Below are 21015 nucleotides of genomic sequence, written 5' to 3'. Positions count from 1 at the left end.
AAGAGCAGTCACTGATGTAATGTAGGAACTGCGGCAGCTAACTTGTGTGCAAACTGTAATTGATATTGACCAGGTGATCTGTTTTTGTGATGCAGATTGAGGGATAAATATTGGCAAGGATACCGGGGAGAATACGCCTCCTCCTCTTCAAAATAGAAGACGCGGGATCTTTTATGTTGACCTGAGAAGGCCGAGGGGGCCTTGCTTCAGTATCGCATCTGAAAGACGGCACTTGCAACACTGCAGCACTCCCTCAGTACTCCCTCCAACGGTGCAGTGCTCCCTCAGTACTCCCTCCAATGGTGCAGCGCTCCCTCAGTACTCCCTCCAACGGTGCAGTGCTCCCTCAGTACTCCCTCCAATGGTGCAGCGCTCCCTCAGTACTCCCTCCAATGGTGCAGCGCTCCCTCAGTACTCCCTCCAATGGTGCAGCACTCCCTCAGTACTCCCTCCAATGGTGCAGCGCTCCCTCAGTACTCCCTGCAGTAGTGCAGCGCTCCCTCAGTACTCCCTGCAGTAGTGCAGCACTCCCTCAGTACTCCCTCCAATGGTGCAGCGCTCCCTCAGTACTCCCTCCAATAGTGCAGCGCTCCCTCAGTACTCCCTCCAATGGTGCAGCGCTCCCTCAGTACTCCCTCCAATAGTGCAGCACTCCCTCAGTACTCCCTCCAATGGTGCAGCACTCCCTCAGTACTCCCTCCAATAGTGCAGCGCTCCCTCAGTACTCCCTCCAATAGTGCAGCACTCCCTCAGTACTCCCTCCAATGGTGCAGCGCTCCCTCAGTACTCCCTCCAATAGTGCAGCGCTCCCTCAGTACTCCCTCCAATAGTGCAGCACTCCCTCAGTACTCCCTCCAATAGTGCAGCGCTCCCTCAGTACTCCCTCCAATAGTGCAGCACTCCCTCAGTACTCCCTCCAATGGTGCAGCGCACCCTCAGTACTCCCTCCAATAGTGCAGCACTCCCTCAGTACTCCCTGCAGTAGTGCAGCCGTCCCTCAGTACTCCCTCCAATGGTGCAGCGCTCCCTCGGTACTCCCTCCAATAGTGCAGCGCTCCCTCAGTACTCCCTCCAATAGTGCAGCACTCCCTCAGTACTCCCTCCAATGGTGCAGCAGTTCCTCAGTACTCCCTCCAATCGTATAGCAATCCCTCAGTACTCCCTCCAATAGTGCAGCACTCCCTCAGTACTGCCCCTCCGACAGTGCGGCCCTCCCTCAGTACTGACCCTCCGACACTGCGGCACTCCCTCAGTACTGACCCTCCGACAGTACAGCACTCCCTCAGTACTCCCTCCGAGAGTGCAGCACTCCCTCAGTACTGACCCTCCGACAGTGCGGCACTCCCTCAGTACTGACCCTCCGACAGTGCGGCGCTCCCTCAGTACTGACCCTCCGAGAGTGCAACACTCCCTCAGTACTGACCCTCCGACAGTGCGGCACTCCCTCAGTACTGACCCTCCTTTTACTTTCGAACTGCTTGTCATTTGGCTGAGGTGGGGGGGGGGGGTTCTCTCAGTTGAACTGGTGCCCAGCTCCCCAGAGCTGAGCAGGAACTGAGTGGAGAATGTTGTGTGTGTGTGAGGGGAGGGAGGGAGGAACCGATCGCGCAGCGGAACCATGAAGGCGGGCTGACTGGGGACTGGTGTTTCGGGCGGACTCGGGGGAAGATCAGTGACGGACAGGCATCAGGAGGCAGCAAAGGGAGAGAATCAGGTGAGAGAGAGAGATATATATATATATATATTAGACTGACTGGGACCCCTCTGACTCTCCCTGGGGAGAGACCAATCTGAGACCCCATTCAGCTCCCCCCCCCCAGAGTCTCTCTTCCCCCCCCCCCCAGACTCTCCCCCCCCAGACTCTCTCTTCCCCCCCCCAGACTCTCTTCCCCCCCCCCCCCAGACTCTCTTCCCCCCCCCCCAGACTCTCTTCCCCCCCCCCCAGACTCTCTTCCCCCCCCCCCAGACTCTCTCTTCCCCCCCCCCCAGACTCTCTCTTCCCCCCCCCCAGACTCTCTCTTCCCCCCCCCCAGACTCTCTCTTCCCCCCCCCAGACTCTCTTTCCCCCCCCAGACTCTCTTTCCCCCCCCCAGACTCTCTTTCCCCCCCCCAGACTCTCTTTCCCCCCCCCAGACTCTCTTTCCCCCCCCCAGACTCTCTTTCCCCCCCCCAGACTCTCTTTCCCCCCCCCAGCCTCTCTCTTCCCCCCCCCGCCTCTCTCTTCCCCCCCCCGCCTCTCTCTTCCCCCCCCCGCCTCTCTCTTCCCCCCCCCGCCTCTCTCTTCCCCCCCCCGCCTCTCTCTTCCCCCCCCCGCCTCTCTCTTCCCCCCCCCGCCTCTCTCTTCCCCCCCCCCGCCTCTCTCTTCCCCCCCCCCGCCTCTCTCTTCCCCCCCCCCGCCTCTCTCTTCCCCCCCCCCGCCTCTCTCTTCCCCCCCCCCCGCCTCTCTCTTCCCCCCCCCCCGCCTCTCTCTTCCCCCCCCCCGCCTCTCTCTTCCCCCCCCCCGCCTCTCTCTTCCCCCCCCCCGCCTCTCTCTTCCCCCCCCCCGCCTCTCTCTTCCCCCCCCCCGCCTCTCTCTTCCCCCCCCCCGCCTCTCTCTTCCCCCCCCCCGCCTCTCTCTTCCCCCCCCCCGCCTCTCTCTTCCCCCCCCCCGCCTCTCTCTTCCCCCCCCCCGCCTCTCTCTTCCCCCCCCCCGCCTCTCTCTTCCCCCCCCCCCGCCTCTCTCTTCCCCCCCCCCGCCTCTCTCTTCCCCCCCCCCGCCTCTCTCTTCCCCCCCCCCGCCTCTCTCTTCCCCCCCCCCGCCTCTCTCTTCCTCCCCCCCGCCTCTCTCTTCCCCCCCCCCCGCCTCTCTCTTCCCCCCCCCCCGCCTCTCTCTTCCCCCCCCCCCGCCTCTCTCTTCCCCCCCCCCCGCCTCTCTCTTCCCCCCCCCCCGCCTCTCTCTTCCCCCCCCCCCCTCTCTCTTCCACCCCCCCCCCTCTCTCTTCCACCCCCCCCCCCCAGACTCTCTCTTCCACCCCCCCCCAGACTCTCTCTCCACCCCCCCCAGACTCTCTTTCCCCACCCCATTCCTCCCACCCACCTGCTGTTCCCCCAACCTGACTGCCCCCTCCAATCCCCACTGTTGCCAAGAAAAGTACCCCAGCTTATCCAATCCTTCCTCAGCTCAAGTTCTGTATTATTGACAACATCCTTTGTAAATCTCCTCTGTACCCTCTCTCATGTTAGCACAGCCTTCCTGTAATTCATTGATCAAAACTGCAGACAATACTCTCACAGTGGCTGAACTGGTGTTTTATACTATCGTGTTCGAGCATAACCTCTCAGCTCTTAAACTCTGTGTACTTTGGCCAATAAATCCAAGTATCCTGTTTGCCTTCCTGACCACCTTATCTACTGGACTTGCCCCCTTCAGGGAAATGCACTTCACGGCCCTCCTGTTCCTCTACACTTCTCAAAATCCTACCGTTTATTGTGTGGATACTTGCCTTATTTGCCCTCGAAATGCATTCCTTCACACTTCTCACATTGTGTTCAGTTCAGTCTCATGCTCAGCTTCCCAAATTCCCGTCAGTTTTCTCCTGTGCCTTCTGAAATTGGCTCCACAGAGCCACCCATTGCCCAGAGCCTGCGACTGCAGCGTGACAGTTGACATAGAAAAACTGAATGGGAAATGTCGACACGGCAAGTTACAGTGAAACATGTTGACCAAAGGATTGTGGCAATAGGAAGTCTGCTGGGTGGAAAATGAGTACCGTGCGCCAAGTTTCACGATGATAATGGGCAATGTTCTCACCAGAAGTGATTGAACCCTTGATGGGAGGGGAAACTCAAAGCTAATCCATGGAAATATTTGTCGTGGAAGCAAGCAGCCAGTCTATTTAACAGGCTCCCTTGTGAGATGCTGGGAACAGACAGTGTTCATTCATTCAGATGCAAATTGAATTGAATTTTTTCAGATGATAATCCTTGGGATCCAGTATTTGTGTAATCTGAGACATGATGTGTGGCGAGTACTTGGGAGGAACAGGTGACTTTGGACCAAAGCCCTCCACCACTGGGGGATTTCCTCACCTCATGACTGATTCTGACTAACTGACGGAGACTGCAATTAGTCTCCATTCTCATTGTATCATGTGATTACCAGAATGATTGAAGGTACACTGGATCGTCTTTGCTTATCCAGCAGTTCCCCCATATGCTGTGCAAATCTCGATGTGTGTCTCTTGAAGCAGAACAGCTCCGCAGGTGTTGCCGTCGATCTGGTTCGGGGCTGCTTGCGATGGACTGGCTGGCAGTATGTTAAACGGATGCTTGTGATCGCATTGCTACCTGTGCTGTCACCGGCATGTCAGTGAAGTGTCACCAGTGCCTCGTCGTGTTTAAAAACATCCAGCCATTTTGTCGCGAGACTGGTGTCCTTCAAAAATTAAGCTGTGCTGGACTGTGGCATTTGGAATGTGTAACATTAGGCTGAGATAAAGGGAGATTCAGATCTCTTGTTGTGTAACGCTGGGGGAACAGGACCGGATGTGGCATGTCGTCGGGTCCCGTTGGGTTCGGGACGGGTAGCAGGCCTCCAGTGCAGAGTATTTCTCAAATGGTAAGAGATTAGAAAGTGTAGATGTACAAAGGGACTTGGGTGTCCTTCTCAATAAGTCAGTGAAAGCTAACATGCAGGTGCAGCAAGCAATTAAGAAGGCCAATGGTATGTTGGCCTTTATCACAAGAGGATTTGAGTGCAGGAGTAGTGAAATCTTGCTTCAATTGTATAGAACCTTAGTTAGACCGCACCTGGAGTGCAGTTTTGGTCCCCTTACCTGAGGAAGGATATTATTACCATCGAGAGAATGCAATGAAGCTTCACCAGACTTGTTCCTGGGATGGCGAGATTGTCCTATGAAGAGAGATTGGGGAAACCGGGCCTGTATTCTCTAGAGTTTCGAAGAATGAGAGGTGATCTCATTGAAACCTACAAAATACTTAAAGGGATAGACAGGGTAGATGCAGCTAAGATGTTTCCCCTGGTTGGGGAGTCTAGAACCAGGGGACACAATTTCAGAATAAGGGGGAAGCCACTTAGGACAGAGATGAGGAGAAATTTCTTTACTCAGAGGGTTGTGAATCTTTGGAATTCTCTACCCCAGAGGTCTGTGGAAGCTCAGTCATTGAGTATGTTTAAAGCAGAGATTGACAGATTTCTAAATACAAAATGACATAAGGAGATATGAGGATAGTGTGGGAAAAAGGCATTGAAGTGGATGATCAGCCATGATCGTACTGAATATCGGAGCAGGCGAGATGGGCTGAATGGCCTACTCCTGCTCCTATGCACAGGTCTGTCACTATAACACTGGGGTACAGTACTGGTGGGTATAGGTCTGTCACTGCAGCATTGGGGTACAGTACTGGTGGGTACAGGACTGTCACTGTATAACATTGGGATACAGTACTGGTGGGTACAGGTCTGTCACTGTATAACATTGGGATACAGTACTGGTGGGTGCAGGTCTGTCATTGTATAACACTGGGGTACAGTACTGGTGGGTACAAGTCTGTCACTATATAACACAGGGTACAGTACTGGTGGGTGCAGGTCTGTCCCTGGATAACACTGGGGACAGTACTGGTGGGTACAGGTCTGTCACTGTATAACACTGGGGACAGTCCTGGTGGGTACAGGTCTGTCACTATATAACGCTGGGATACAGTACTGGTGGGGACAGGTCTGTCACTGTATAACGCTGGGATACAGTACTGGTGGGTACAGGTCAGTCACTGTATAACGCTGGGGTACAGTACTGGTGGGTACAGGTCTGTCACTGTATAACGCTGGGATACAGTACTGGTGGGTACAGGTCAGTCACTGTATAACGCTGGGATACAGTACTGGTGGGTACAGGTCTGACACTGTATAACGCTGGGGTACAGTACTGGTGGGTACAGGTCTGTCACTGTATAACGCTGGGATACAGTACTGGTGGGTACAGGTCTGACACTGTATAACGCTGGGGTACAGTACTGGTGGGTACAGGTCAGTCACTGTATAACACTGGGGTACAGTACTGGTGGGTACAGGTCTGTCACTGTATAACGCTGGGGTACAGTACTGGTGGGTATAGGTCTGTCACTGTATAACGCTGGGGTACAGTACTGGTGGGTACAGGTCTGTCCCTGTATAACACCTCGGCACAGTACTGGTGGGTACAGGTCTGTCACTGTATAACGCTGGGATACAGTACTGGTGGGTACAGGTCTGTCACTGTATAACACTGGGGTACAGTACTGGTGAGTACAGGTCTGTCACTGTATCACACTGGGGTACAGTACTGGCGAGTACAGGTCTGTCACTGCATAACACTGGGGTACGGTACAGGTCTGTCACAGTATAACACTGGGGTACAGTACTGGTGGGTACAGGTCTGTCACTATAGCATTGGGATACGGTACTGGTGGGTACAGGTTTGTCACTGTATAACATTGGGATACAGTACTGGTGGGTACAGGTCTGTCATTGTATAACATTGGGATACAGTACTGGTGGGTGCAGGTCTGTCACTGTATAACATTGGGATACAGTACTGGTGGGTGCAGGTCTGTCACTGTATAACACTGGGATACAGTACTGGTGGGTACAGGTCTGTCACTGTATAACATTGGGATACAGTACTGGTGGGTGCAGGTCTGTCACTGTATAACATTGGGGTACAGTACTGGTGGGTACAGGTCTGTCCCTGTATAACACTGGGGTACAGTACTGGTGGGTACAGGTCTGTCACTGTTTAACACTGGGGTATGGTACAGGCCTGTCACAGTATAACACTGGGGTACAGTACTGGTGGGTACAGGTCTGTCACTGTATAACGCTGGGATACAGTACTGGTGGGTACAGGTCTGTCACTGTATAACGCTGGGATACAGTACTGGTGGGTACAGGTCTGTCCCTGTATAACACCTCGGTCCAGTTCTGGTGGGTACAGGTCTGTCCCTGTATAACACCTCGGTACAGTACTGGTGGGTACAGGTCTGTCACTGTATAACGCTGGGATACAGTACTGGTGGGTACAGGTCTGTCACTGTATCACACTGGGGTACAGGACTGGCGAGTACAGGTCTGTCACTGCATAACACTGGGGTACGGTACAGGTCTGTCACAGTATAACACTGGGGTACAGTACTGGTGGGTACAGGTCTGTCACTACAGCATTGGGGTACAGTACTGGTGGGTACAGGTCTGTCACTGTATAACATTGGGATACGGTACTGGTGGGTACAGGTCTGTCATTGTATAACGTTGGGATACAGTACTGGTGGGTACAGGTCTGTCATTGTATAACATTGGGATACAGTACTGGTGGGTGCAGGTCTGTCATTGTATAACACTGGGGAACAGTACTGGTGGGTACAGGTCTGTCACTGTATAACACTGGGTAACAGTACTGGTGGGTACAGGTCTGTCACTGTATAACATTGGGATACAGTACTGGTGGGTGCAGGTCTGTCACTGTATAACATTGGGATACAGTACTGGTGGGTGCAGGTCTGTCACTGTATAACACTGGGATACAGTACTGGTGGGTGCAGGTCTGTCACTGTATAACACTGGGGAACAGTACTGGTGGGTACAGGTCTGTCACTGTATAACACTGGGGAACAGTACTGGTGGGTACAGGTCTGTCACTGTATAACACTGGGTAACAGTACTGGTGGGTACAGGTCTGTCACTGTATAACATTGGGGTACAGTACTGGAGGGTGCAGGTCTGTCACTGTATAACATTGGGATACAGTACTGGTGGGTACAGATCTGTCCCTGTATAACACCTCGGTACAGTACTGGTGGGTACAGGTCTGTCACTGTATAACACTGGGGTACAGTACTGGTGGGTACAGGTCTGTCATTGTATAACGCTGGGGTACAGTACTGGTGGGTACAGGTCTGTCCCTGTATAACACCTCGGTACAGTACTGGTGGGTACAGGTCTGTCACTGTATAACACTGGGGTACAGTACTGGTGGGTACAGGTCTGTCACTATATAACACAGGGTACAGTACTGGTGGGTACAGGTCTGTCCCTGTATAACACTGGGGTACAGTACTGGTGGGTGCAGGTCTGTCACTGTTTAACACTGGGGTACGGTACAGGTCTGTCACTGTATAACGCTGGAATACAGTACTGGTGGGTGCAGGTCTGTCACTGTTTTACGCTGGGGTACAGTACTGGTGGGTACAGGTCTGTCACTGTATAACGCTGGGATACAGTACTGGTGGGTACAGGTCTGTCACTGTATAACGCTGGGGTACAGTACTGGTGGGTACAGGTCTGTCCCTGTATAACACCTCGGTACAGTACTGGTGGGTACAGGTCTGTCACTGTATAACACTGGGGTACAGTACTGGTGGGTACAGGTCTGTCACTATATAACACAGGGTACAGTACTGGTGGGTACAGGTCTGTCCCTGTATAACACTGGGGTACAGTACTGGTGGGTGCAGGTCTGTCACTGTTTAACACTGGGGTACGGTACAGGTCTGTCACTGTATAACGCTGGAATACAGTACTGGTGGGTGCAGGTCTGTCACTGTTTTACGCTGGGGTACAGTACTGGTGGGTACAGGTCTGTCCCTGTATAACACCTGGGGTCCAGTACTGGTGGGTACAGGTCTGTCCCTGTATAACACCTCGGTACAGTACTGGTGGGTACAGGTCTGTCACTGTATAACGCTGGGATACAGTACTGGTGGGTACAGGTCTGTCACTGTATCACACTGGGGTACAGTACTGGCGAGTACAGGTCTGTCACTGCATAACACTGGGGTACGGTACAGGTCTGTCACAGTATAACACTGGGGTACAGTACTGGTGGGTGCAGGTCTGTCACTGTATTACGCTGGGGTACAGTACTGGTGGGTACAGGTCTGTCCCTGTATAACACCTCGGTCCAGTACTGGTGGGTACAGGTCTGTCCCTGTATAACACCTCGGTACAGTACTGGTGGGTACAGGTCTGTCACTGTATCACACTGGGGTACAGTACTGGCGAGTACAGGTCTGTCACTGCATAACACTGGGGTACGGTACAGGTCTGTCACAGTATAACACTGGGGTACAGTACTGGTGGGTACAGGTCTGTCACTACAGCATTGGGGTACAGTACTGGTGGGTACAAGTCTGTCACTGTATAACATTGGGATACAGTACTGGTGGGTGCAGGTCTGTCACTGTATAACATTGGGATACAGTACTGGTGGGTGCAGGTCTGTCATTGTATAACACTGGGGAACAGTACTGGTGGGTACAGGTCTGTCACTGTATAACACTGGGTAACAGTACTGGTGGGTACAGGTCTGTCACTGTACAACACTGGGGTACAGTACTGGTGGGTACAGGTTTGTCACTGTATAACATTGGGATACGGTACTGGTGGGTGCAGGTCTGTCACTGTATAACATTGGGGTACAGTACTGGTGGGTACAGGTTTGTCACTGTATAACATTGGGATACAGTACTGGTGGGTGCAGGTCTGTCACTGTATAACATTGGGGTGCAGTACTGGTGGGTACAGGTTTGTCACTGTATAACATTGGGATACGGTACTGGTGGGTGCAGGTCTGTCACTGTATAACATTGGGGTACAGTACTGGTGGGTACAGGTTTGTCACTGTATAACATTGGATACAGTACTGGTGGGTGCAGGTCTGTCCCTGTATAACACTGGGGTACAGTACTGGTGGGTACAGGTCAGTCACTATATAACGCTGGGGTACAGTACTGGTGGGTACAGGTCAGTCACTATATAACGCTGGGGTACAGTACTGGTGGGTACAGGTCTGTCCCTGTGTAACACTGGGGACAGTACTGGTGGGTACAGGTCTGTCACTGTATAACGCTGGGATACAGTACTGGTGGGTACAGGTCTGTCACTATAACGCTGGGGTACAGTACTGGTGGGTACAGGTCTGTCACTGTATAACACTGGGGTACAGTACTGGTGGGTACAGGTCAGTCACTGTATAACGCTGGAGTACAGTACTGGTGGGTACAGGTCTGTCACTGTATAACGCTGGGGTACAGTACTGGTGGGTACAGGTCTGTCACTGTATAACGCTGGGGTACAGTACTGGTGGGTACAGGTCAGTCACTATATAACGCTGGGGTACAGTACTGGTGGGTGCAGGTCTGTCACTGTATAACATTGGGATACAGTACTGGTGGGTACAGGTCAGTCACTATATAACGCTGGGGTACAGTACTGGTGGGTACAGGTCAGTCACTATATAACGCTGGGGTACAGTACTGGTGGGTACAGGTCTGTCCCTGTGTAACACTGGGGACAGTACTGGTGGGTACAGGTCTGTCACTGTATAACGCTGGGATACAGTACTGGTGGGTACAGGTCTGTCACTATAACGCTGGGGTACAGTACTGGTGGGTACAGGTCTGTCACTGTATAACACTGGGGGTACAGTACTGGTGGGTACAGGTCAGTCACTGTATAACGCTGGAGTACAGTACTGGTGGGTACAGGTCTGTCACTGTATAACGCTGGGGTACAGTACTGGTGGGTACAGGTCTGTCCCTGTATAACGCTGGGGTACAGTACTGGTGGGTACAGGTCTGTCCCTGTATAACGCTGGGATACAGTACTGGTGGGTACAGGTCTGTAACTATATAACGCTGGGATACAGTACTGGTGGGTGCAGGTCTGTCCCTGTATAACACTGGGGTACAGTACTGGTGGGTACAGGTCTGTCCCTGTATAACGCTGGGATACAGCACTGGTGGGTACAGGTCTGTCCCTGTCTCTCACTGGGGACAGTACTGGTGAGTACAGGTCTGTAACTATATAACACTGGGGTACAGTACTGGTGGGTACAGGTCTGTAACTATATAACACTGGGATACAGTACTGGTGGGTACAGGTCTGTAACTATATAACACTGGGATACAGTACTGGTGGGTACAGGTCTGTCACTGTCCAACTCTGGGATACAGTACTGGTGGGTACAGGTCTGTAACTATATAACACTGGGGTGCAGTACTGGTGGGTACAGGTCTGTCACTGTATAACACTGGGATACAGTACTGGCGGGTACAGGTCTGTCACTGTATAACACTGGTATACAGTACTGGTGGGTACAGGTCTGTCACTGTATAACACTGGGATACAGTACTGGCGGGTACAGGTCTGTCACTGTATAACACTGGCATACAGTACTGGTGGGTACAGGTATGTCACTGTATAACACTGGGATACAAGTACAGGTGGGTACAGGTCTGTCACTGTACAACTCTGGGATACAGTACTGGTGGGTACAGGTCTGTAACTATATAACACTGGGATACAGTACTGGTGGGTACAGGTCTGTCACTGTATAACACTGGTACAGTACTGGTGGGTACAGGTCTGTCACTGTATAACACGGGTACAGTACTGGTGGGTACAGGTCTGTCGCAGTATAACACTGGGATACAGTACTGGCGGGTACAGGTATGTCACTGTATAACACTGGCATACAGTACTGGTGGGTACAGGTATGTCACTGTATAACACTGGGATACAGTACAGGTGGGTACAGGTCTGTCACTATCACACTGGGGTACAGTACTGGTGAGTACAGGTCTGGCACAGTGTAACACGAGTATAGTATTGGTGAGTACAGGTCTGTCACAGTGTAACACGAGTATAGTATTGGTGAGTACAGGTCTGTCACTGTATAACACTGTGATACGGTGCGGGTCTACCTCTGTGTCGCACTGGAGTACAGGACTAGTGGGTGAAGATTTATCACTAAAACACTTATTGACAGGACTGATGGGTATGATTCTGTCTCTGTTTAAGACTGGTGCAGTACTGGTGGGTACAGTTGTAACCTCGTGTTACACTGTGATACAGTACTTGTGCTCATTTTCACTGTTGGAAGCATTGCAGTGGAGCTCGCTCACTTGTGGCATGTCCTCCCTCTGTCTACCCCCAGAGCCAGCCTTGGTCCTGCAGCTGCAGGTGAGGTCTTGCCTGGCAGAGGTCAAGGATTGAAAGTGGTTGCTTGTGTCTTGTGCCCCCAAGATTGCTGATGCCTGCTCTGAGCTGTCATTTTTGCTGGGGCTCCTTTCGGTCTGACATTGAGTTCGCTGCACTTTGAAACAACAGGCTAAACTGTATGATTTCTATGGATGGATCCAGTTGCTCAGTTACTTGTCAATCTGGCTCAGTTAACTCGGGGAGAAGTTCCTGAATTCTCAATTTGAGCCCGTCATCCAGGCTGTCACTCCCAGTGCAGTACGCTATCTCTGCAAACGTCTCCAGCCCGCCAAAATCTCTCCGCTCTCTCCACGTCTGGCCTCTTGTGCATCCCCAGTTTTCATCGCTTGACCATTGGCGGCTGTGCCTTCAGCTGCCTGGACCCGAAGCTCTGAAATTCCCTCCCTAAACCCCCCCCCCCCCCCACCTCTTGTTTCGGATAAGCTTGAAGGCAAAGGAGTGTACCTACTAATGTAATGTAGGAAATGTGGCAACCAACTTGTACATAGCAAGCTCCCCTCAAACAGCAGCATGATGATGGGATTTCAGTGTTGTTGGAGGGATAAATATCGGGCAGAAGGGAGAACTGCTTTTCCAGCGGTGCCATGAAACCTTTTATGCGCACCTGTGAGGGGCCTCTATTTAAAGTCGCACCTCCGGCAGTGCAGCACTCTCTCAGTGCTGGAACTGGGAACATCAACCTTGATTCTCTGGAGTGGGTCTTGAACTCCCGACCTCCTGACTCTGAGGCGGGTGTGCTATTCCGCTGAGCCACAGCTGGGAGCTCTTTGACTGAGTTTTTAGTCAGCTATCCTCGAGCTCCTTGTGTGACCCAGTGCCCATTTATTTTCGTCTGATCTACAATCCTGTGAAATGTCTTAGGACGGTGTTCAAGGTACTCTTGAAGATACAAATTGCGTGTGAGGCTGTGTGAAGGTGCTCCAAGCTGACTTCAAAGATTTCCTTGCAGTAAGCAGCCTGTGGACGGAGGTAGAGGAGGCTGGCGGGCTTTCTGCAGCTTCCGGTTTTGGCGTGCATGAGCTGTACTGCTATTTTTAAGTCTGTAGCTGTGTGGGAGAGGGGACGAGAGTCGGTGACTTTTCTGTGACCCTACTCAGTGACGCCCTCCCTATCTCAACCTCACAGTTAATTACTTATAGAGCAGCTCTTCCTGTCTGGGCTGGGGAAGGGGAGGGGGAGGGGGGCCAGGGCAGTTGTTTGTCGGGAGGGTCTTTTTTTCCTGTGCACCCCTCAGGGTTGGGTAGGTGGGTGCTGGCTGTGTGGGGAAAGGCAGGGAAAACAGCAGCCCATGGTGTGAGACACGGCCAAGACTTTAAAAAGCCTGCAGATTATAGGGGGTGGTGGGGGGGGGGGGGTGCGGGGGGCATGGGTGTTGCTGAACCTGAAGGGTTGCACAGTTTGAGGGTCCTGGTAATGAATGAGACGATGGTGCACGGAGTCTCGAGTGCGGATCCAGGAGAGAAGAGGGTTTGTGAGGGCCTGGCAATTTGGAGGTCAGCTGGAATCGGAGCGGAGAATTTGGAGGGACTGTACAATTCGCCTCAGTGAGACAGGGCTGTTGAGGGGTGGGGGGAAAGATTCAGGGTCCTGCTGCTGATCACTGTTCAGTGACCCTGGCTGGGAAGTGTGTTTGTGTCTGCTTCTGTGCATGTGCACGCACCTCAGCTTGCGTACAAGTGTGTTTGCACGCGTGTCTGTATGTGCGTGTGTGTGTGTCTGTTTTTGTGTGTGCTTGTCTGTACTTGCCTGTGTGTCTGTACTCTTGTTTGTGAATGCACGAGCCCATGTGTTTGCCTCTGAGTACGTGCGTGCGTCTGCTTGTCCTTGTGTGGGCGCTTGTGCACGTGCACAGCTATCGGGTAAGAATGAGACTGGGCTCTGCCTTGGTATGCCTCACACGGTTGCGTAGCCAAGCAGACTTGTCTCCCGGGCTTCCTCCTGCAGAATTAGATCTTCGAAAGCCCCTAATGATTCACAAACAGGGTCTTTTGATTCCCTTAGAATACACAGTTAGTCTTGGTTGAGATGTGTGCAAGGCAAGTGCTGATAGTGAGAGCCTGAGGAGAAGTCACTCGGGGCAGGGAACATAATTGGTGTGCAGTTAGGCTGGTGATCCCCAGGATACTGCTCCATCAAGGCAAGATCTCCAGCCTAAGACGCACCATTACCTCAAGGCTCCCAATGGAACAGTCAAACCCAGAGTAATCGACAGCTCCCTCAGGGCAGACGAACAACACTGGCTAAGCCGACTGGGCCAGAGGTTATTCGAGATGTTGGAATGAGCAGTTGCAGAGTCCTTGTCTTTATTTCGATCTCAGCCTGTGTGGGCAGGAGGGTGTTGTGGTTCACGGCAGGGGTGCGACAGTCTCCCTTGCCTCTCCCAGGACTGGGTGGAATCGAGTGGGGAGCTCTCTCGCCTCTGAGTCCGTAGATTGTGGGTAGGAGTCCGACTTCAGAGATTAGAGCTCATCATCCAGGCCAAATCTCCCAGTGCCAGTACCGAGGGAGTGCCGCACTGTCGGAGGGCCAGTACCGAGGGAGCGCTGCACTGTCGGAGGGTCAGTACTGAGGGAGCGCCGCACTCTCGGAGCGCCAGCGCCGAGGGAGCGCCACACTGTTGGAGGGCCAGTATTGAGGGAGCGCTGCACTGTCGGAGGGCCAGTATTGAGGGGAGCGCTGCACTGTCGGAGGGCCAGTACCGAGGGAGCGCTGCACTGTCGGAGGGCCAGTACCGAGGGAGCGCTGCACTGTTGGAGGACCAGTACCGAGGGAGCGCCGCACTGTTGGAGGGCCAGTACCGAGGGAGTGCTGCACTGTCGGAGGGCCAGTACCGAGGGAGTGCTGCACTGTCGGAGGGCCAGTACCGAGGGAGCGCTGCACTGTCGGAGGGCCAGTACCGAGGGAGCGCTGCACTGTCGGAGGGCCAGTACCGAGGGAGCGCTGCACTGTCGGAGGGCCAGTACCGAGGGAGTGCCGCACTGTCGGAGGGTCAGTACTGAGGGAGGTCCAGTACCGAGGGAGGGCTGCAGTGTAGGAGGTGCTGTCTTTTGGGTGAGGTGTTAAACTGAGCCACTGTCTGCCCCCCTCAGGTGGGGATAAAAGGCTGCACGGCCATTATTTTGAGGAGTAGTGGAGTTCTGCCTGGTGTCCTGGGGCCAAATGAATCCCTCACCGAACATGTAACACACATGATCTGGTCGTTTATTGCTGTTTGCGGGATCTTGCTGTGCACAAGTTGGCTGCTGTGTTTCCTCCGTGACAGCATCGAGTGCACTTCAGAGGCTCGTTGGCTGTAAAGTGCTTTGGGACGTTATGAGGTGGTGAAAGTCGTTTACATATAAATACAAGTTTCTCTCTCACTGCTGTAACGTGAGTGGTTGCCTGTTTGTCAGCGTGAGGCGAGGACAGGATTCAGTTCAGACGCAATGCTGGCCGCAGTCGGACAGCTGGCGGACGCTCACGGTCCAGACTCTCAAATGGTCACGAAACCAAGAACAGCCAGTGCCCCTGGAAGGGTACCTGAGCACCTCAGCTTGGGACGGGGGGGAGGGGGGGGGCGGAGGGGTGGGTAGAAGGGAACTTGATTCCGGTGGCAGTCAGCAGATGTATCAGCTGGGAGACGGGGAACACCGAGTCTGTGAGGGCTCGCAAACAGTGAGCCCAGAATCTGAACACACCATGACCCGGAAATGAAATAGCTCACTCAAAAAACACCAAAGATAACCCCCATCTCTTCCCCCACCCACCCTACCCCTGTAATCTGACCCTTGAGAATGCTTGAGTAAATTTACAAGGATTAGGTATTTCCGGAATTGTGACCCTCGCTGTTGAGCATCTTCGCTGGTGATGCTCACCCTGTATCTGAGGATTTGCTCTTTTATAACAATCAGCTCATAACCCATCGTGGTGAAAGTGTTGCTGGCAGTCACTGTTCCACATAGCAACAGGAGGAGGCCATTCAGCCCTGAGAGCCTGCTGATCAAGGCTGATTGATGCTGATACTGCATTTACCTGCCGTAGCTACCTATTTATCCCTTACTCCCCTTACACAACAAAAACTTATCAATCTCTGTTCTAAAATTTTCAATGGACCTCCAGCCTCAGCAGCGATTTGGAGAGTGTTCCAGATTCCCACTGCCCTTTGTGTGAAGAAACGCTTCCCGACATCACCCCCTGAATGGCCTGCCTCTAATATTAAGGTTCTGTCCCCTTGTTCTGGACTCTTTCCTCCCCCCCCCCCCTGCCACCAGAGGAAATAGTTTCTCTCTATCTACCCTATTGTACTACAGAATGATATAGACGGGCTGGTAGGATGGGCCGAGCAGTGGCAAATGGAATTTAATCCTGAGAAGTGTGAGGTGATGCATTTTGGGAGGACTAACAAGGCAAGGGAATACACAATGGATGGTAGGACCCTAGGAAGTACAGAGGGACCTTGGTGTATTTGTCCATAGACCACTAAAGGCAGCAGCACAGGTAGATAAGGTGGTTAGGAAGGCATATGGGATACTTGCCTTTATTAGCCGAGGCATAGAATATAAGAGCAGGGAGGTTATGATGGAGCTGTATAAAACGCTAGTTAGGGGCACAGCTGGAGTACTGTGTACAGTTCTGGTCACCACACTATAGGAAGGATGTGATTGCACTGGAGAGGGTGCAGAGGAGATTCACCAGGATGTTGCCTGGGCTGGAGCATTTCAGCTATGAAGAGAGACTGGATAGGCTGGGGTTGTGTTTGTGCCAGCCATCAAGCACCTATCTATTCTAATCCCATTTTCCAGCACTTGGCCCGTAGCCTTGTGTGCTATGGCGTTTCATGTGCTTATCTAAATACTTCTTAAATGTTGTGACGGTTCCTGCCTCTACCACCTCTTCAGGCAGTCCGTTCCAGATTCCAACCACCCTTTGGGTGAAAAGGTTTTTCCTCAAATCCCCTCTAAACCTCCTTCCCCTTACCTTAAATCTATGCCCCCTGGTTATTGACCCCTCTGCTAAGGGAAAAAGTCTCTTCCTATTGAACTTGTCAATGTCCCTCATAATTTGGTACACCTCAATCATGTCCCCCCTCAGCGTTCTCTGCTCTAAGGAAAACAACCCTCGCCTGGGGCGGGGAGGGGGGCGGGGGAGTGGCAGGAAGAAGATCAAGAAGGATAAGAAGGAAGGCTTGTGATAGGATGGAGGGGGGGGTGGGGGGGGGAAGAGATTAAATGATGGATATCATGGAGCAGAATGCAAATGGAGTGCTAAATAGTTGTAGTGATAGACAAAGCACGAATTCAGAGACAGTGGTAATGGCAGAATAATGAACAGATCTGTATGAAAGCAAAAAACATGAAAAATAAGTTTAATGGCGCATGGTTAATAAATAAAAAGAATATCTCTTAAAAAAATAAAATAAACAAAAAAAATAATGGGGCTCATGGTCTGGAATTATTGAACTCAATATTGAGTCCAGAAGGCTGTAGAATGGCTAATTGGAAAATGAGGTGCTGTTCCTCGACAGAGGATCTTACAAACTATCTTAAAGCGAGGCAGAGAGGTTTAGCTTGGACCCAGGCAACTTGCCTTGTATGTCTAGGTTCTTGCCAGGAGAAATGGCACCTCTGCTGGGAGGAAGGTGTAATTGCAGTGTGACCTGTTTACATAGGAATTTCATACTTGATTTGATTTGCAGCCAGCAGTGAACAAATAGCATTCACAATTTATTACACTTGCCCAGACTCTGTGGGCTTTTGTACTGGAGGTTCATATCAGCCATCCATAAAACTCTCTATGGGACATCTGGAACCCATATGATAAGGGCAAGCAACTTTAACCAATTAGATTGAAGACTCATTACTGAGCAGCGCAAAGTCAGAATAAGGAAGTGTCAGTTTGAATATTTAATTCAATGTAAAATCAGATCCAGAAAGTAAAATGGAGAGGGAAAGAAAAATGGCATTCAGAGAGAGAGAAAGAAAACATTTACATCTTTTACTGCTTTAAATTAGTCAACAATAATTGAAATTGAAGGAATGAGACTCTACACTTGTTATTTTCAATGCCAGAGAGGTTGTTTGGCAGTAATTAAGAGTTATCACACAGTTAAAAATGTACTTAGACTGGAATGGACAAGCTCTAACTCTCTCTGGTGGGTTTAGTGGGTATCTATCATGTAAGTGCAGTAACTTCACACTGTTTCTTATGTTTGAATGCCATGTCTCTGGATGAGATACCAGTATCGTGCAGATTCTGGAGGAGCAGGTCAATTCAGACAATACCTTCCTGATTTCTGTGTTCAACTGTGCGGACACCAGAAGTTGCTGTGCAGTTTAGAATCGTAGAATTGTATAAAACTGAAGGAGGCCATTCGGCCCATCATGCTTGTGCCGGCTCTTTGAAAGAGCTATCCAGTCAGTCCCACTCATCCTGCTCTTTACCCATTGCCCTGCAGATTTTCCTTTTGAAGTATTTCTCCAATTCCCTTTTGAAAGTTACTATTGAATCTGCTTCCACCGCCCTTTCAGGCAGCGCGTTCCAGATCAGAACAACTCTCTGCGTAGAAAAGAACTTCTCTTCATCTCCCTGTGAAGGCATTGGAGAGGGCGTCGAAAAGATTTACGAGGTTGGTTCCAGGGGTTGAGGAACTTCAGTTACGTGAAGTTAGACTGGAGGATTGGAGAAGCTGGGGCTGTTCTAAGGTTGAGAGGAGCTTTGATAGGGGTGTTCAAAATCTTGAGGGGTCTAGAGAGAGTAAATAGAGAGAAACTGTTCCCATTGGCTGAAGGCTCGAGAACCAGGGCGCACAGATTTACAGGCATTGTCATTCGTTCCTTTGTCAATGTGAGGAAAAGGATTTCGCGCAGCGAGTGGTTCGGATCGGGAATGCGCTGCCTGAGAGTGGTGGAGGCAGATTCAATCGTGCTTTCAAAAGGGAATTGGATAATTACCCGAAGAGAGAGAATTTGCGAGACTGTGGGGAAAGGGCAGGGGAGTGGGACGAGCAGAGTTGCTCTTGCAGAGAGCTGGCACGGACGTGACAGGCCGAATGGTCTCCTGTGCCGTGACCATTCTATGATTCTCCCCATGTGGTTCTTAAATCTGCATTCGCTGGTTACTGACCCTCCTTGGAAAAACTTTCCCCTCATTTACTCTATCAAAACCCTTCATGATTTTGTACACCATTTATCAAATCTTCCCGTAACCTTTTCTACTTCCTGAGGAACATAGAAAGCTGGAATGGTTACTGCAGAGGAGGCCATTCAGCCCATCATGTCCAGAACAATCTCTTTCTTTAGTTCTTGCCACATAATATTCTGGCAAATCTCCTCTCACCCTCTCCAAAGCCTTGACATCCTTTCGAAAATGCAGTGTCCAGAATTGGACTCAGTACTCCAGCTAAGGCCCAGCCAGTGATTCATAAAAGGTTCAGGATAACTTCCTTGCTTTGTATAGATACCTATTATCTCTATTTATAAAGCCCAGGATCCCTTATGCTTTTGTAACAGTGTTCTCAACTTGTCTAGCCACCTTCAGAGTTTAGCATATGTGAACCCTGCACAACCTTTAAAATTGGACCAGAAATCCAATTTGATGTATTGCTTTAAGGAGTTGAGAGCTAAATTTAAATGACCTGGGTCGGAGCTGACTGCGGCTGCTGTTTCTCACGCTGATGCTTCCAGATTTTGAGGATCCCCTGACACTAACCCTCAGGTCTTTGTTCAACCCTCCTGTGGTTGCCAGTCAGTGCTGCTGCTCCAAGAGTCGCTTCTCTCTGCATTCCGCCTCTGGGCTGTCCACTCTCTCGCAGTTCAGTTTACAGCGGGTTTCCTTCCCACTCCCCCAGAGCCTGGTGATACCAAGATATTCCCACGTATATCTCTAGTCCTTAGCTTCACTCAGCTCTGTGATCTCTGCTCCCTGGGTGGCCTGTGTAAGGGTGTGTTACTCTGTATCTAACCCCGTGCTGTACCTGTCCTGGGAGTGTTTGATGGGGACAGTGTAGAGGGAGCTTTACTCTGTATCTAACCCCGTGCTATACCTGACCTGGGAGTGTTTGATGGGGACAGTGTAGAGGGAGCTTTACTCTGTATCTAACCCTGTGCTGTACCTGTCCTGGGAGTGTTTGATGGGGACAGTGTAGAGGGAGCTTTACTCTTTATCTAACCCCGTGCTATACCTGTCTGGGGCTGGAGGAGGTTACAGAGATAGGGAGGGGTCTAGTGGCTGGAGGAGGTTGGAGATAGGGAGGGGTCTAGGGGCTGGAGGAGGTTGGAGATAGGGAGGGGTCTAGGGGTTGGAGATAGGGAGGGGTCTAGGGGCTGGAGGAGGTTGGAGATAGGGAGGGGTCTAGGGGCTGGAGGAGGTTGGAGATGGGGAGGGGTCTAGGGGCTGGAGGAGGTTGGAGATAGGGAGGGGTCCAGGGGCTGGAGGAGGTTACAAAGTTAGGGAGGGGTGTAGGGGCTGGAGGAGGTTATAGAGTTAAGGAGGGGTGTAGGGGCTGGAGGAGGTTATAGAGTTAGGGAGGGGTGTGGGGGCTGGAGGTGGTTATAGAGTTAGGGAGGGGTGTAGGGGCTGGAGGAGGTTATAGAGTTAGGGAGGGGTGTAGGGGCTGGAGGTGGTTATAGAGTTAGGGAGGGGTGTAGGGGCTGGAGGAGGTTATAGAGTTAGGGAGGGGTGTAGGGGCTGGAGGAGGTTATAGAGTTAGGGAGGGGTGTAGGGGCTGGAGGAGGTTAGAGATAGGGAGGGGTGTAGGGGCTAGAGTAGGTTATCGAGTTAGGGTAGGGGGAGAGGCCAGGGAGGGGATGTGAAAGCAAGAATATTAAAATCGAGTCATTGACGGACAATGTGGAAGTAGACAACAATCTATTTAAAGCTGCTACTCAGTTTTTTCGGTGTGTGTTTTCCGCCTTTTAGCTGCTGGACTGTTTACTGGGAGGAGAAGTGCTGCTAGTGCAGCTTCTGCTGACAGACGGGCAGTGCTCATTGTGCTGTGAGCT

General features: G+C 51.8%; 1 protein-coding gene across 1 annotated transcript in view; it reads left to right on the top strand.

Annotated features, from left to right (window-relative positions):
• The first annotated feature begins 12621 nt into the window (after positions 1-12621).
• LOC137367051 (rho guanine nucleotide exchange factor 1-like) overlaps positions 12622-21015 on the top strand; it is a 167215-nt gene continuing 158821 nt past the window's right edge. The window contains exons 1-3 of the mRNA XM_068028536.1: positions 12622-12731; positions 12821-12911; positions 18471-18641. Coding sequence (XP_067884637.1) covers positions 12622-12731; positions 12821-12911; positions 18471-18641 — 372 coding nt within the window. The remainder of the gene's footprint in view (positions 12732-12820; positions 12912-18470; positions 18642-21015) is intronic.

Source organism: Heterodontus francisci, unplaced genomic scaffold, assembly GCF_036365525.1.
Source record: "Heterodontus francisci isolate sHetFra1 unplaced genomic scaffold, sHetFra1.hap1 HAP1_SCAFFOLD_843, whole genome shotgun sequence".
Lineage (NCBI taxonomy): Eukaryota > Metazoa > Chordata > Chondrichthyes > Heterodontiformes > Heterodontidae > Heterodontus > Heterodontus francisci.
The sequence above is the reverse complement of the archived record's forward strand: the minus strand, read 5'-3'. Positions and strand labels throughout refer to the sequence as shown.